Source organism: Cyrtonyx montezumae, unplaced genomic scaffold (assembly GCF_038088225.1).
Source record: "Cyrtonyx montezumae isolate F1298 unplaced genomic scaffold, pur_monq_1.0 scaffold_6, whole genome shotgun sequence".
Classification (NCBI taxonomy): domain Eukaryota; kingdom Metazoa; phylum Chordata; class Aves; order Galliformes; family Odontophoridae; genus Cyrtonyx; species Cyrtonyx montezumae.
In genome coordinates this window covers 15,536,290-15,549,467 of record NW_027072067.1, presented here as the reverse complement: position 1 = coordinate 15,549,467, position 13,178 = coordinate 15,536,290, and the positions used below count along the sequence as shown (strand labels likewise).

The following is a 13,178-nucleotide window of genomic DNA, read 5'->3' as shown; positions in this document are numbered from 1 at the left end:
CTTCGCGCATAATTCCTCATTCCAGAGGCAGCTGAGTGCCCTGGGATGCAGCAGGGTTTGGCAGGCACAGCTTCTGCTGGGTGCTCGTCTCCTGCTCGCCTTGCACCAGTGTGTGCTCCTCTCCTCGTGTTCTTCACTTCCCTGCCTTGGCCAGAGCAGCCTTCCCATGCACAGGTGCAGGAACAAGCTTCTCCTCCCATTGGAGTCGCTCCCTCATAGCTGTAGGTCTTCTTAATTCATTAGGAGCTGATTGATGTTAATATCAACTCCAGCAGATGGAAAGGGAGGAGCTTGAGGTCTTTTTCCTCAATAGAAATAGGCTGATGGAAAAACAGTTTGGGAGTCACTGCCTTGTTATACTGGCTCCAGTGGTGGAACAAGTTAGCAAGAGGCTCTGTAGGACTGGATCTTGTTACTGTTTTCCTTATGTACTAATACAGTAAGCAAGTATATGGCATTTTAGCAGGACTTCTATTTTTAAAGTTTACTCTCTTTTTCCAGTGTATTTCCCCATCCCAGCCCCCATCCCCAATCAGGGCTTTCTATTCAGTTGAAGGCAGAGGCAGTGCTGCATTCTTACCCTTGGAGCAAAACTTCCCTTAAGAGGATGGTGAAACAGAAAGATTGAATTGCTTGCGTGAAAATGTCACATTACACCAGTAACTTCAGTGATAACAGTGCCGGATGTTCTGGGCAAACAACAGCTGGGCAAACAAGTCGCGTTCTGTCTGTCTTGCAATAAAATTGTCTTGGTCATCTCAGACGTGTACTTTTTTTCCCCCCAGTGCTTCACGAACTGGGAAACAGGGACTGCCCTAAGCGCAGGGAGAGAGGGTCCAGAGGAGCTTTCCGCCTCAGTACTGCCGTGACTCGGATCCATGGCATCTTTCAGTGTGTCTGGGTTGCACTCACAGGGAGCTTGGTGCTAACATTTTTCTTGGGTTAGGTGGCCCCTGACGTTTGCTCCCAGATACCATTCCAAGTTTGTGTAATGTCTCCAAAATGCAGCATTTCAATTGCCTTCTTAGTGTTCTGTTTTACGCAAGAAAATCTCCTTATCTCTCAGTGATTTCCTAACGGATAAGAAATCAGCTCAGGACTTCTGTGGTATCTTGCATTTAGGTGTAGCACAGAGCGCAACCGAGATGACTGGGTTGGTAGGGAGCCTTTTACTGGAGTCATCTTTTGAAATCTGCGTTGATAGCGACCCCAAATTGTTTGCGTCTTGCAGTTAAACAAGAATTGTGGCACTTAGGAGATGGGCTTGCTAGGGGATGCTTTTCTTTCCCTTCCTTCGGTAAGTGGGGAGATTTACTGTTTGCTGTGTGGAGAGGAAGATGATTGCCAGCGCAGAGTGATAGCTGTTGGAGGCCGGGATTGCTGCTTGGGTGTATTTACTCCAGGAGTTCGGGTGGTGTCAGGTGCTCTCGACGTCTCTACCTGCTGGCTGCTGGCAAGCACATGATTGCACCTTTTGGGGCTGATTTACTGCAGCCCCAGTGCTTGTTCACTTGTGGAAGTGCACTCACGTCATGTAGATTTAAGTGGTAGCTATGGCAGTTGGGAGGAATGCATGAGAAGAGCTTGGAGATGTCAGAGCACTCGCTCGCAAGGAGAGGGCCACGTTAGTAGAGCTGCTGGCTAGCGGTAAACAGTCCTGGCACCCTTGTTTCAGGACTTGGCAGCAGTGGGAGTTGAACCGAGTCCAGCTTTACTCTCTACTGCCTGTTCAGTAAGTCGAGGACAAGGCAGATGATTAAGGAAATGTGGGGAAACTGCTACAGAAGCTTTTGGAAAGATAAGAGACTTCGGTCTCCATGTCTGACAGTCTGGCACTTTTCACTAGCATCGAATTCACATGCAAATCAAAGGCAACATCTACTCCCACAGGAAGCTTTATTAATGTACAGGCCCGCTCGTGAATCTCCGTGCTGATGAGAGTTGTGGGACCGACTTTATCGTCACATTGATTTCCCTGTGCATTGTTGTCGGTGTGCTGCATGGCTGAGCGCTTTCTGGACAGAGTGGACAGTCCTTCACACATCCCGTTGTGTGTAAAGGGTGTGGATGAGGCTTTGAAGGGGTGGGGTAGGTGTACTTGTTGCAAGGTGGGAAGGAGTGAGCAGTGAAATCCAGAAAGGAAAAGTGTCTTGAGATCCCACCATAGGCACAGTGTGTTTGACACAGATGTTTGGTAAGAATGAATTCTGAGCTGCAAACAACCTTCCGCATCTCAAACCCAAGCTCATCCAATGCTTAGCTTTTACTGCTACTGGTTATTTATAAACAGAAGAGCAACATCTTGAGGGAAAAGCTGAGTTTCAAGCCACAGTCCACCAACCTTTCAGCTCACCTGCACCTCCGTCATCCTCCCTTTGCTGCCCCTGTCCATCCACACTGCTCCTTGCAGCCACCTCAGCTGTCCCTGTGCAATTCGTGGCCGTGTGGGTGTGACAGGAGCGGGGCCAGGTACGGAGTGCTGCCCCAGTTCCCCACCAGTGGGCAGAGACTCGTGTTGTCCCGGCCAGCTCCAGCGGAAACCAGGCATTTCTTGCAGGGCTACTTGTTTCTGGGGATCTTCAAACATTTCTGGCAGCCAATTTTAGTTGTGCAACCTCTCAGCTGCCAGAACGGATAGAATATGATCATATCACATGAAATGCATGCAGGGTCTGCTATAGCAACTGTATTTCAAAGAGACAACACATATGGTGGCTGGTTCTTTTTGGAATAATATCTATAAGTTGATGATGTTTTATTCAAAAAGGCTGTAGCTTGAAAGGTTACGGATGTTCTGATTGTTTAGTGTATGATTAAAGAAAGGCTTCCGTGGTTTTTTTGGCCTGTTGAATCCAATTACTGGGAAGTAAAATGATCATCTGATTGCACATTTACCTGGAATTATTCTTCTGCAGAGCCGGTCTTAATAATATATAATAACATGTTGCGTTTGTGCTGTATAGAGCTTCTTGTCTGAGCAACTCAGAGTGCTTTACAAGTATTCATTAATTAAATAAGCCATACAACACCCCTGTTAAGTAGGTGAGTATTTGTTGCCCATCCCTTTAAATTTTGTAGCATTTTTTTCCTGCCCACCCTTGAAGCTGCCTTAGCAGCTAAATAAGCTAATTCAATAAAAATAGCGTTTTTTTAACGGTGCTTAGCACTTTCAGAGTAAAGGCTTCCTTGGCTGCCTTTTATTGCGCCATGTTCGAGGCGCTGCCACCTGGAAATGCCAAGTCTGATTTCAGCTTCCCTGGGCCAGGCTCTGTTGGGAAGAAGCTTTCTGATCCAGTGGACACTTGTCGTTACATCGGGACTGAGGGTGTAGCTGAGTGTGGTGAGGCCTCTTCCCCAGCTCCCTGCCATCATCAGTGCTGCCATCATGGCTCTGGGCACTGTGTCCCATCAGAAGCCAGGTCGTGCTGCAGGATGGTGGCCCTGTGTGCCTCGTCCTCAGGGCTGTGCTGTGCTCCACACAGCCACGGAGCACTTGGCAGCTTGGAGACGCACAAGGAGTTATCTGACTCCTTAACTAAATAGGTATTAATTAAATCACTCAGAGAGTGTACTCAGTAGGAGTGGGGAAGGCTTTTTCCCTCCTTCCATGTAGGCATCTTGCACAGGGACTATTTTTCTTGTTTTACGTTAATGAAGTCTTCAGCCTTCCCACTTTTCCACCTACACATGTACTGAACGTCTCCAAGGAGACCAAGGAAGCCCGTCCGGCTGGTGGAGCCTGCAGGAGCCAAGGGCTGTCATCTCACAGCTGAGCCTTGGCCGGGCCGCAGCCCACTTTGCAGCTTTGTCTTGTGGTCCCTTGGACCAGCGCAGGGGAGGATGCAATTGCTCCTTTTCCTGCTTTCCCTTGGGTTTCACCTCCTCTTGCTGTATTTTCCCCACCTGATGAGGAACTTGGGCATCACAGAGCAGCTGGCTCCTGTGCCACGCAGTGCTTTTCTCTCCCTTTGTGAGGAACTGTGCAGAGATCCACCGCTGTGATGCACTGCTAGCACTTCTGGGCACCGTGTCCTCACCCCTCCATCCCGTGACACTGCAGTGTCCCTTTGCTGTAGCACACAGCTCTCCTACCACAGCATTCTAGAAACTTCTCCGCCTTCCTCTGTTGCTCAGGAGAGCAGGTGGTGATATGTGGCTGTCCTTTGTAAACCTGCCCTGACCCCTGCAGAAGAGGAGCACGAGAGCCATTAGCACACGGGGCAGCTATGGGAGCAGACAGGGCTGTGAGCTGCTCCAGGAGCAAGGCATCAGTAACCCAGTGGGGTTACTCCTGGCTCCCACACAGAAGCTGAACTTGAGGTGCTGCTGTTTTTCTCCACAGTCAAGATGGGAGATGCGTTGGGTGGACGTCACCTCGCTGTGTGGGGGTGCTGAGATGTTTTCAGCACCGCAGTGTTTCCTAGGTGGGTGTGCTTTGGGACAGAGCCCAGTGACCCGAGGGGTGTCTTGACCAAATGCCGTGCCTGTAACTCCCCACCTCCTCTCTGCTGCAAACTCAGTTTTCAAACCTCTTTCCTCACAGGCTCTCCAGGTGGCACGGCAGCTTCTACTACAACAGCAGCAGCAGCAGCAACAGCAGCAACAGCAGCAGCAGCAGCAAGTTAGTGGGTTAAAGTCTCCGAAGAGGAATGACAAACAGCCGGCCCTGCAGGTAAGGCCGCCCTTGTGCTCCGAGAGGGGCTCCTGTGAGTGAAAGCTGAGCGGATGCTTTCACTGCGAGTGCTGGCGTGGGACCTTCAGGAGCGCCTGGTTTTGAACCAGTTTCCTCCAGGGGAAGTGACAGAGTAGCTGTGGCTCGCGTACACGGGAGCAGCACTAGATGCTCTTTAAAATCCCACCCATGGCGTCTTTACGGATCTCTGCAGCATGTACTTCCCTTAGTAGAGGTGGATTATTACAAAATGGAATAGCTTTTGTTACAGTGTCAGTGCGCATAGGAGATTTGCGTTAACATTTCTGTTTGATTGCTTTTCAGTTTGTAGTCTGTGTTCACTCAAACCGTTGATTTGCTGTGTCAAGGATATTGGGAAAATGTTAGGATATCATATCATCAGAGTGTGCGTTTTTTTTTCTTTTTATTTTCTGCTGATTTATGGACATCTTCAGGAATAAAATCTGAATATTACCAGGCTTTGTGCTGTTATGAATTCAGAAAGCTAAAACCAATACAGCACTTCCAAACAGAAGATGTATGCACACATAGGAGGCTTTGGAGTGCATTCTGCTAGTCTTGTGGGATAAATCATGGGAGTTAAAGACAAAAAAGACCTATTAGGTCATGTATCATATTTTCCTTTTTTTTGCTATTCTAGTGTTAGAAATCCCAAGTGATGGTGGGACCGCTATTATTTTCCTTCGGATGGTTTTCCATAACAAAGCACACACTCAAGAACTTTCCACTTTAATTCCATCCTCTTGCTCCAAGTAATACTGCTTGTATAAATACTGAGTCAGTCCCCTGCCTTGCCTCGTGTTCACACTCCTCAAACATCTCAGATACTAACATGTACTTGCCAGTTTTGGCAAATTATATGTATCTAGTTCTTTATGTTTCGTAAACCAGCACTTGTAGACCCTTGACCACTTCCCTGGCTTGCAGCTGGTTATTGCTTTTATTATTGCTCTTGTTGCAAATGCAGTGTGTCACTGTGCTTTTGATAATAAGTTACTGAATAGAGCAGCTCAATTGTAGTCATACAAAACCCTGTGGCTGGGATATTTATCTTGTCTTGCTGTTCTATATCTGATGCTTCAGCCTCTGTAACCCCAAATTCTTTCCGGGTGTTTTTTTTCAGTTGTTGTCATAGCACGTTGTCAAACTCATGTCTGTTTTGCTCTTTCTCATTTTTTTTTTAGTTTTGATGTACTATCACCATGAGTTCCCTGACAGCATTGCTGCTTCTCTTGCCTTGTATATGTGCTTCAGATTATTTTCCTCTGAAAATACATATCCTAGTCTCTAAATATGTAGTAGAAGATGGAAGGTAGAGCTAAAATCACTAAAGGCCTTGACATTCAAGCTAGAGGACCCACTCCTGTAGTCCTTACCTGAATAAAGCTCACCGTGACTTAAGGGAGGTTTTGCCTAAGCGAGGATTATCTATTAACTGCAGCCCTTGGCCCAGCAAGGGCAACTTCTGGCTTTGGTGTAGTGATTTCATCTTCAAAGCATTCTGCAAATACTGATCTCCAAAACATCCCCAGAAGGAAAGTCTGATAAGTAAGTAGCATTATCCCACTTCTGGATGGGGAAACTGAGGGAAGCAGGTTAAGTGACTTGCTTAGGATTGCAGAGGGAATTGGTTTTAGAGGTAGGATTAAGATTCATGAGTTCCTGGCTCCCACCCCTGTGCTCAGGCTGCTGGACAACACCTCATGCTTTATAGCTGAGCTGTTATTCTTCTGGAAACTATGAAGCATTTTGTCATTGGGCAAATATACGTTTTATTGGCAGTGTAGAGGGCCATAATCCAAACCGTTACATTAATGCTTTCAAAAATATTTTATTTGGTAAATCCATAGCTGATCCATGTGCCTTTTAATAGACTCTTCCACTGGGGACATTTTTAATGAGAGATTGTGCTGGCTAGGTCCAGTGTCAGGTACTAAAAGAAGTGCTTTGTTGTGCAGATGTCTTAAGAATAGCTCCAGAGGATGAAATATGACTGTGTTGACCTTTCAGCTGTGAGCTTATTTGTCAGGATTCAAATAAGTTGAAAGGATCAAACCAAACAGTTTCCGTAGTCAGACTGGGAATTGTGTTGCAGAGGTCAACAGTGAAGGCCACATCGCGGATTCCATAACACAGCCAATTGTTGGTACGTATTAAAGTACTGGAGCAGCTCCTGCAGTCAGAGACACAATTAAAATTCTAATTTATTAATGTATACAGAGAGCTGGCCCAGCCTGTCACTCACTGATTCAAATGACTGCCCAGTCTGTTTTTTTCTCCTTACTCCTGGAGCTTGTGCCGTCTTATATGTACTGGAAGTCCTCTGGAATAGAGCAGACCTCCAGCGCATCCGTAACACCAGTGTATGGCTGTGAGGAAACCACGGCACTTGGGTTAGGGTGTTTGAGTAACACTGTGCACACACAGCCACCCACAGCCCCGGCGTCGCGTCTTACCGTGCTGACAAGGCAGTCCCCGCTCTGGCAGCATGTAGAATAAATAACGAGGGTGGTGGAAACGTGCCTGTTTTTGGGGAGGTTTTCTTAAATAATGAACCACGCCATCTTTGTGCTTTATTAATACACGCTGGGGCTGCCTGCGGCTGGGTCACCCAGCAAGATGCCCCGTGGTCCTATGGGGCTGCGGTGCTAGAGACTGGCACGCGGACTGCCGCTGTGGGCTGAGCAGTTGAGTGCCAGCGTGCGTGTTTTGTCGTGTAAACCCAACGGGCACAAACAGATGTGCAGAATTAATCTGGTGAGTGCTGTGTGGCTGATCTGTTATTGTCTTGTGGATAGTTTCCTGTGTTCCCTCTTTGTTGGCCAAATACTTAAATACACACGGGCGTCACGGGGCATTGCAGGGTCAGGGTGCCTTGAACAGCACGAACATGGCAGTGGGCTCCAGCCTTCGTCCTGGGGATCTCTTGACCTTGATAATGGCACCTGGAGACCTGCACTCAGCTAATTTTGAGATATTCTGCTATGAGGACTTGAACGCGGGAGTGGAGATGTGCTGTGCTGATAGCTGAAAAAAAAATAAATCTCCAAATACACGATGACTCACATTTTGAGCCTATCTCACACCGCTGCGCTTTAGATTTGGCACTGACCTCCGGTTTCGCAGCTTGATGACACACACACAAAAAAAAAGAAAATTGAAAGTTAAGGAATGGATTTAGTAACAGCAATTGGGAAGAGAGTGTAAGAAATATCAAACTCACAAAAATGACTTGAAGTGAAAAAAGGCTAATGCACGGCTGGTTATGGACTTGCCATAGATGTTAGATCTCCTTGAAACTGTGAAACAAATAAAGGAGTGGGCCAGGTATACTTTGAATTTTGAGAATTTGCACATTTTTCCTGGCCAAGATAAATACGTCTTTGTATTAATAGAGATATTGATTAAAATTTGCAGCTTTAATTGCTGTGATGCTCTTAACGATTATTCATTTTGGTTCTTCAGGCATTTTAGTTGTTGGCAGGAGCACACAGGCTGGAAACAAATCAAGAGACACATTTTCTCCCAAGAAAGTAAAAGTGCATGTGTGTTTTGGCAATACTAAAAATACAGTTTTTTTTTTTCTTGAAGACGTAAATGTTGTGTGTTGCATTGAGCTGAAAGTCAGATCCTGCCTGGGCTAAAAGCAGATTTAAGATGTCCAAGTCGGTGTCTTGCAATTGAAACTCTCCACTTGACTTTCTTACAAAATGAGATTTGTTGTATGTGAGTTAACCTGTGTGTGTTTGGGGAGGAGAAATAATGGAATTACTATCACGGAAACTTTTGTTTCCAGTTGACAACGCAGAAAATCAGTCTTTAGGACAAGGAAAGAATTTGAGTTTGTTTTAGATCTTCGGGGTGGACCGGGGGAGGCAGAGGGGACGGAGCTGTCTTCGCCTTTGCATTCCGGTGCTTTTTAAAGCAGGCTCTTGGCTGGGCTTTTGTAGAATTTAATTTGCATGCTGTGTTATCATCGTATTTCTTTTCAGTACCTTGAGCAATAGAAGAGAGAGAGGGAGAATGGCAAGAGGAAAGTAATCTGTGCAGCTTGATGTTTGGGGCAATTTGTTCTGGTTTTTTTCTCTGAAATAGAGATTGTTCATTTGACGACATACTGAGCGCTGCAAGGTGGATGGAAGAGTGCAGAAGGAGCGGTTGTGTGGCTTCAGCTTTTACATGTCCTCTACCTTTTTTCATAGTGGTAAATTTAGCAACTGGCAGAGAAATTATGGCTCAGCAGATATTTTGGAAGGGGAAATACATTTGCAAGCATATTCACTGTATTTGTGTATCTCTCTGATTCACTCTTAAACATGTGAGCTGAGCTGAATTTGGCCTCGGTCAAACCAGTGGAAATTCTGCCACCAACTTGTAGCTGGGCCGAGATTTCACTTCTGTAGTGCTTAAACAGTTCACCCATGAGAATTTCATTTGAATAATCTTTTTATTTTTATTTTTTGCTGCGGCAATAGATGTTGAGCTTTGCTGGTTTCTGCTGAAGGACCTTCACCTCTTCATTTTCCTTCCTCAGCCCAATTATAGGTGTTAGTTCTTGGAGTATGCCTGTAAAGTGCTAATATCATCAACTCCAAAAATGTAACAAAATCTGAGTCAGGTCCTCAGAATCACAAGATCCGATTGAAAATGTTGATGCTGAGGGCTTTTTTTCAGTGAAACCTGGCGCCTTTTTTTTTGCTGCCCTTTTCAGTTATTTTTAAGCCTCTAGTACTCAGCCTTTTCAGCCCGAGCAGAAAGGTGACAAATGCGCTTGTATTCCTTGAAAGAAGTCCATGATTGCCCTGTTAATAGATGATTCCCCACGTCGTGGCTGTAGCAACACAGCACACGAGAGGTGGCACTGGGGCATGGAACCAATGCGGCCGCTCTCGTGCTGCAGATGGAGACGCGGATGCATCAGGGCACTGCGAGTGCTGTGGGAGCAGAGGATGGGCTCCTGTATCTGCAGCCCCGCGTCCCATTGGACCGCCCCCAGTGTGATTTTCTAGCACGTTTTCTGCTTTCACACAAAACGTTTGTGGGATACCTTTTATGACAGAGGATTCCTGGCCAGGTTGCTGGATCATGGGGCTCGCTGTGCCCGAGCGCGGCCTGTGCTATCCTCATTGCATGAGGGGAAAACAAATGAAACGTTCCTGACTGGTCAGAAACGTGTAAATTGCTGACAAAATGACACATGTAATTAAGAGTGCTCCTGCCATTTTACCTTGTGGTTTACACCTACGGTGTTGAAAAAAGAGAGTGACTCCCACCTCGCTAATTACCATTATCACTGAAATGGTAGGGTTTGAGTCATTAGTTCCATGTGCATTTAATTAGAGGAAGGCTGAAATTGGATTTAACTTATTACTTTTTCATGGATCACTTTCTTGTCATCACTTCAAATTGGATTGCAGCCCCAGGTAACTAATTATGAGCGCCACAGGATCAAGAGTGAAAAAAAGGTAATTAGGAATAACACTGTTGGACCCTTGCTGGTAGTCCACTTGTGCTTGGGAAAAAATGAGAGCAGCATTTTGTAGTATTACAGATCGGAGAGTTAAAGGTATGCACTATTGCTAGGAATCATGGGAGCCTGCCCCCTCCTATCGCGGTTTATGTGATGTACAGCTGGGTTGAAGATGTTATATCGACATGGTTCCACAATCAGCTCCTTAATACCTAGATTAAACTTGTAAAAGCAACAGATTGGCTGTAGGTATGAGGCTTCTCAACAACTGTTTAGTCAGGGGTCCTTAGGTGTGTGATTGCAGCGGAGCTGCCAGGGCACTTTTGAGAGAGAGAGGAGTAAGTACAGCGAGTTAGAACTGATAACAAGTTAACAAACATATTAATGATCCGAAAGGATCATTGAGATCTGAGCAGGGGATGTATCCGCCAGGAGCACGGCGTGAGGCTGCGGTGGGCATCAGCAGTTAGCCCGTACCGCAGCCCGGATGGCATCGCGCTGCTGCTTTCCTGTTGCGTGCTGGGGACGGTCTCCTTTTGTTTGGCTTTTTGTGAGGAGGGCTCCGTTGGTTGGTTTGTCCATTACTTTTTCTCCTTTCCCTTTGGTGTGCTTTTTTTGATCTTGTCTGTCTGATTGCCAAGTTCTGCTTTCTTCAGAAGATACTTTAAAACAAATTGTTTTATTTCCATGTGCAGAACAGAATTCAGAACTGCGAGTAATCAATTTTATTGACACAGCCTGGAAAAAAATGTTGATGAGAGTTCAAGGATGTGAAAAGATTGAAATTTCTGGGTACCCAACACTCAGTGAGGAAAATTTCAGAAGTAATTTCATTAAGTGAAGAAATGTATTGCGTTGGGGTCTGTAAGAGGAGAGGCTGCTTGTGGACCTACTGCAATTGCAAGGAGGTTGCACAGCCGATTTTTGTCCTGAAAAGAGGAAAACTTTCTCAATTTCTCGTGGTAGTGAATCACAGTTGAAAGGCTAACACGATTTCCTTAAGTTGTTTAAAATGGCTTTTAATGCTCTGTTAATGTAGGCAAATATTTGTGACTCAGTGTTGGGTAAGTGATGCTTGCTCATTATTTCCTGATGCAAGCAAAGTGTAGGAAATTATGTGAACACCATGCAGAGATGCTAAATAGGCTAAGAGTAACAAAACTCGGTTACAGAAATTAAGTTCTTCTCATTTAGCGTGCTTTACAAAACAAATCTAGAGATTGAAAGGTATCACCTTTAGTACGGAAAAAGAGAATCTCTTGTAATACACCTCAAATTGATTTACAATTTTTATACACAATATTCATCTGCGGTTGAAATGGGGGCAACCTGAGGTCGAGTGATGTAGTGTTTCCATTTTTCCATATGAGTCTTACTGTGTGTGATAAAAGCAACCTCCTTGATTTTCTAAGTCTGCAGGAATTTCTGATGAAGTGCAGAGGTCACCGTGCTGTCAATTTGAGCAGGCAGCGTTTCTGAACTACCGTTGTTTTCCCTTTTTCCCCCCCCTCCTACAACCCGTGGCACGGCTCTGACACACGCACACGCACACACAATCTGAAACTTATTAGTGCGCGGTGCTGGAGCCCGTCCAGCTGCTGGAGCACGGCGTGCCAGCTGCGGGCACGGGTGCCATGGGCAGAAGGGGCGGTGAGGGGCAGGCGGGGCTGGCAGCGCGCCCGGCGGGGAACCAGCTGAGAGGGGAGAGCGGAGAGATTGACGCGGTGCATCTGGGAACTGCTCGAAAAGTTTGCTTCTCGAAAAAACTACCTTCTGTGATCGTAAGGCATCATCTGTTTTCCTGCAGATATTGTTTATAACAGGGTTTTCAAGCACTTGTCAAATAACCAGGAGTGAAGGAAACAGGATAAAAATCTCTTACCGGGATGAGTCCTGGCGTAACTGGAAAGAAAAAAAAGCAAAGTCTCATAATAGAAATGCACAGCTCCCAGCGTCACACGGTGCCTGAGAAGAGGCCGGGAGCCAGAATCCCCCGCCAGGAGCTGCGGGCACGGCCGCGGGGCGGTGACACGAACCTGGGGATGCTGCTTCGCTCCGGTTACCGAGCTGTGAGATCATGGGCAAAATATGATAAACATATCGGGTCCGTAGCTTGCTTGTGTAACAAAAGATCAGGAACTTTTATTAAGTTTGTTTTCCTTGTCATATTGTAAAAATTTATTATGTGTACTGTGTATATTAGAAACAGATTTGGGTAATTCTGTCTAAATGAAGTCATCCCAGCTATTTCCAGACTGTCTGTTTTCAGTTGTGAATAATTTTCATACATCAGATGGTTGTCATATTTAGTCGCTCTCTACATTCTAAATAGGACAAATCCCACTGTGAAGCACCGGAGCTGTTTCCCAGTGGGGCCGAGCATGGCAGGGCCCAGCAGCAGCAGCTCAGCTCATCCCTTTGCACTCTCAGACAGGTCGAGCAAACACCAAACAAAAAGTTCTGTGCGTCAGAACTCTCCCAAGTTCACAGAATCCCCTCTCTTGAAGGACGCGTGCTTTCTTCTGTCATAATGTGAGTGTGGAAGAAGTCGGCGTCTCGGCGCTCAGTGCTGAAGCTGATGAAGCTGACGTCACACGCACATCTACATACCAGCTGAGCTGCTCTGATTTTACTAATCCTTGCAGCGAGGTTTCCTTACTCTGCGTGGCCAGGCTCTCTGGACTCCTCGTGCACGCGCTGCAGAGGTCTGCAGGGATGAGCACAGAGCAGAATTCTGCCCTGAAACCGTCAGCTTGGCCAGAAATACTTGAGTTATAGCAGTTCACTTTGAAAAAAAAGAGCGACGGAGAAGGAGAGAAGGCATTTGATCTTGCCCGTGTGAGCGGAGCAGAGCAGCTGTTTACCTCATGTGTTTAAATCTCCAGAGCTCATATTGAAGTTTCAGGGCAACAAGTGCAACATAACAGAGTAAGCAGAAACGTAGAAAGGAAAACCGGCGAAACAATTGGGAATGTGCTTGGATGCCGCTTTGGAGCTTGACAGTTTTACAGCTGT

General features: G+C 46.2%; 1 protein-coding gene across 10 annotated transcripts in view; it reads left to right on the top strand.

Moving 5' to 3' along the window:
* Positions 1 to 13,178, top strand: part of FOXP1 (forkhead box P1) — a 335,216-nt gene that overhangs the window by 227,029 nt on the left and 95,009 nt on the right. For all 10 annotated transcript variants that reach the window (XM_065749241.1, XM_065749239.1, XM_065749238.1 and 7 more), the window contains one exon: positions 4,544 to 4,672. In XM_065749241.1, the coding sequence (XP_065605313.1) occupies positions 4,544 to 4,672 (129 nt within the window). The remainder of the gene's footprint in view (positions 1 to 4,543; positions 4,673 to 13,178) is intronic.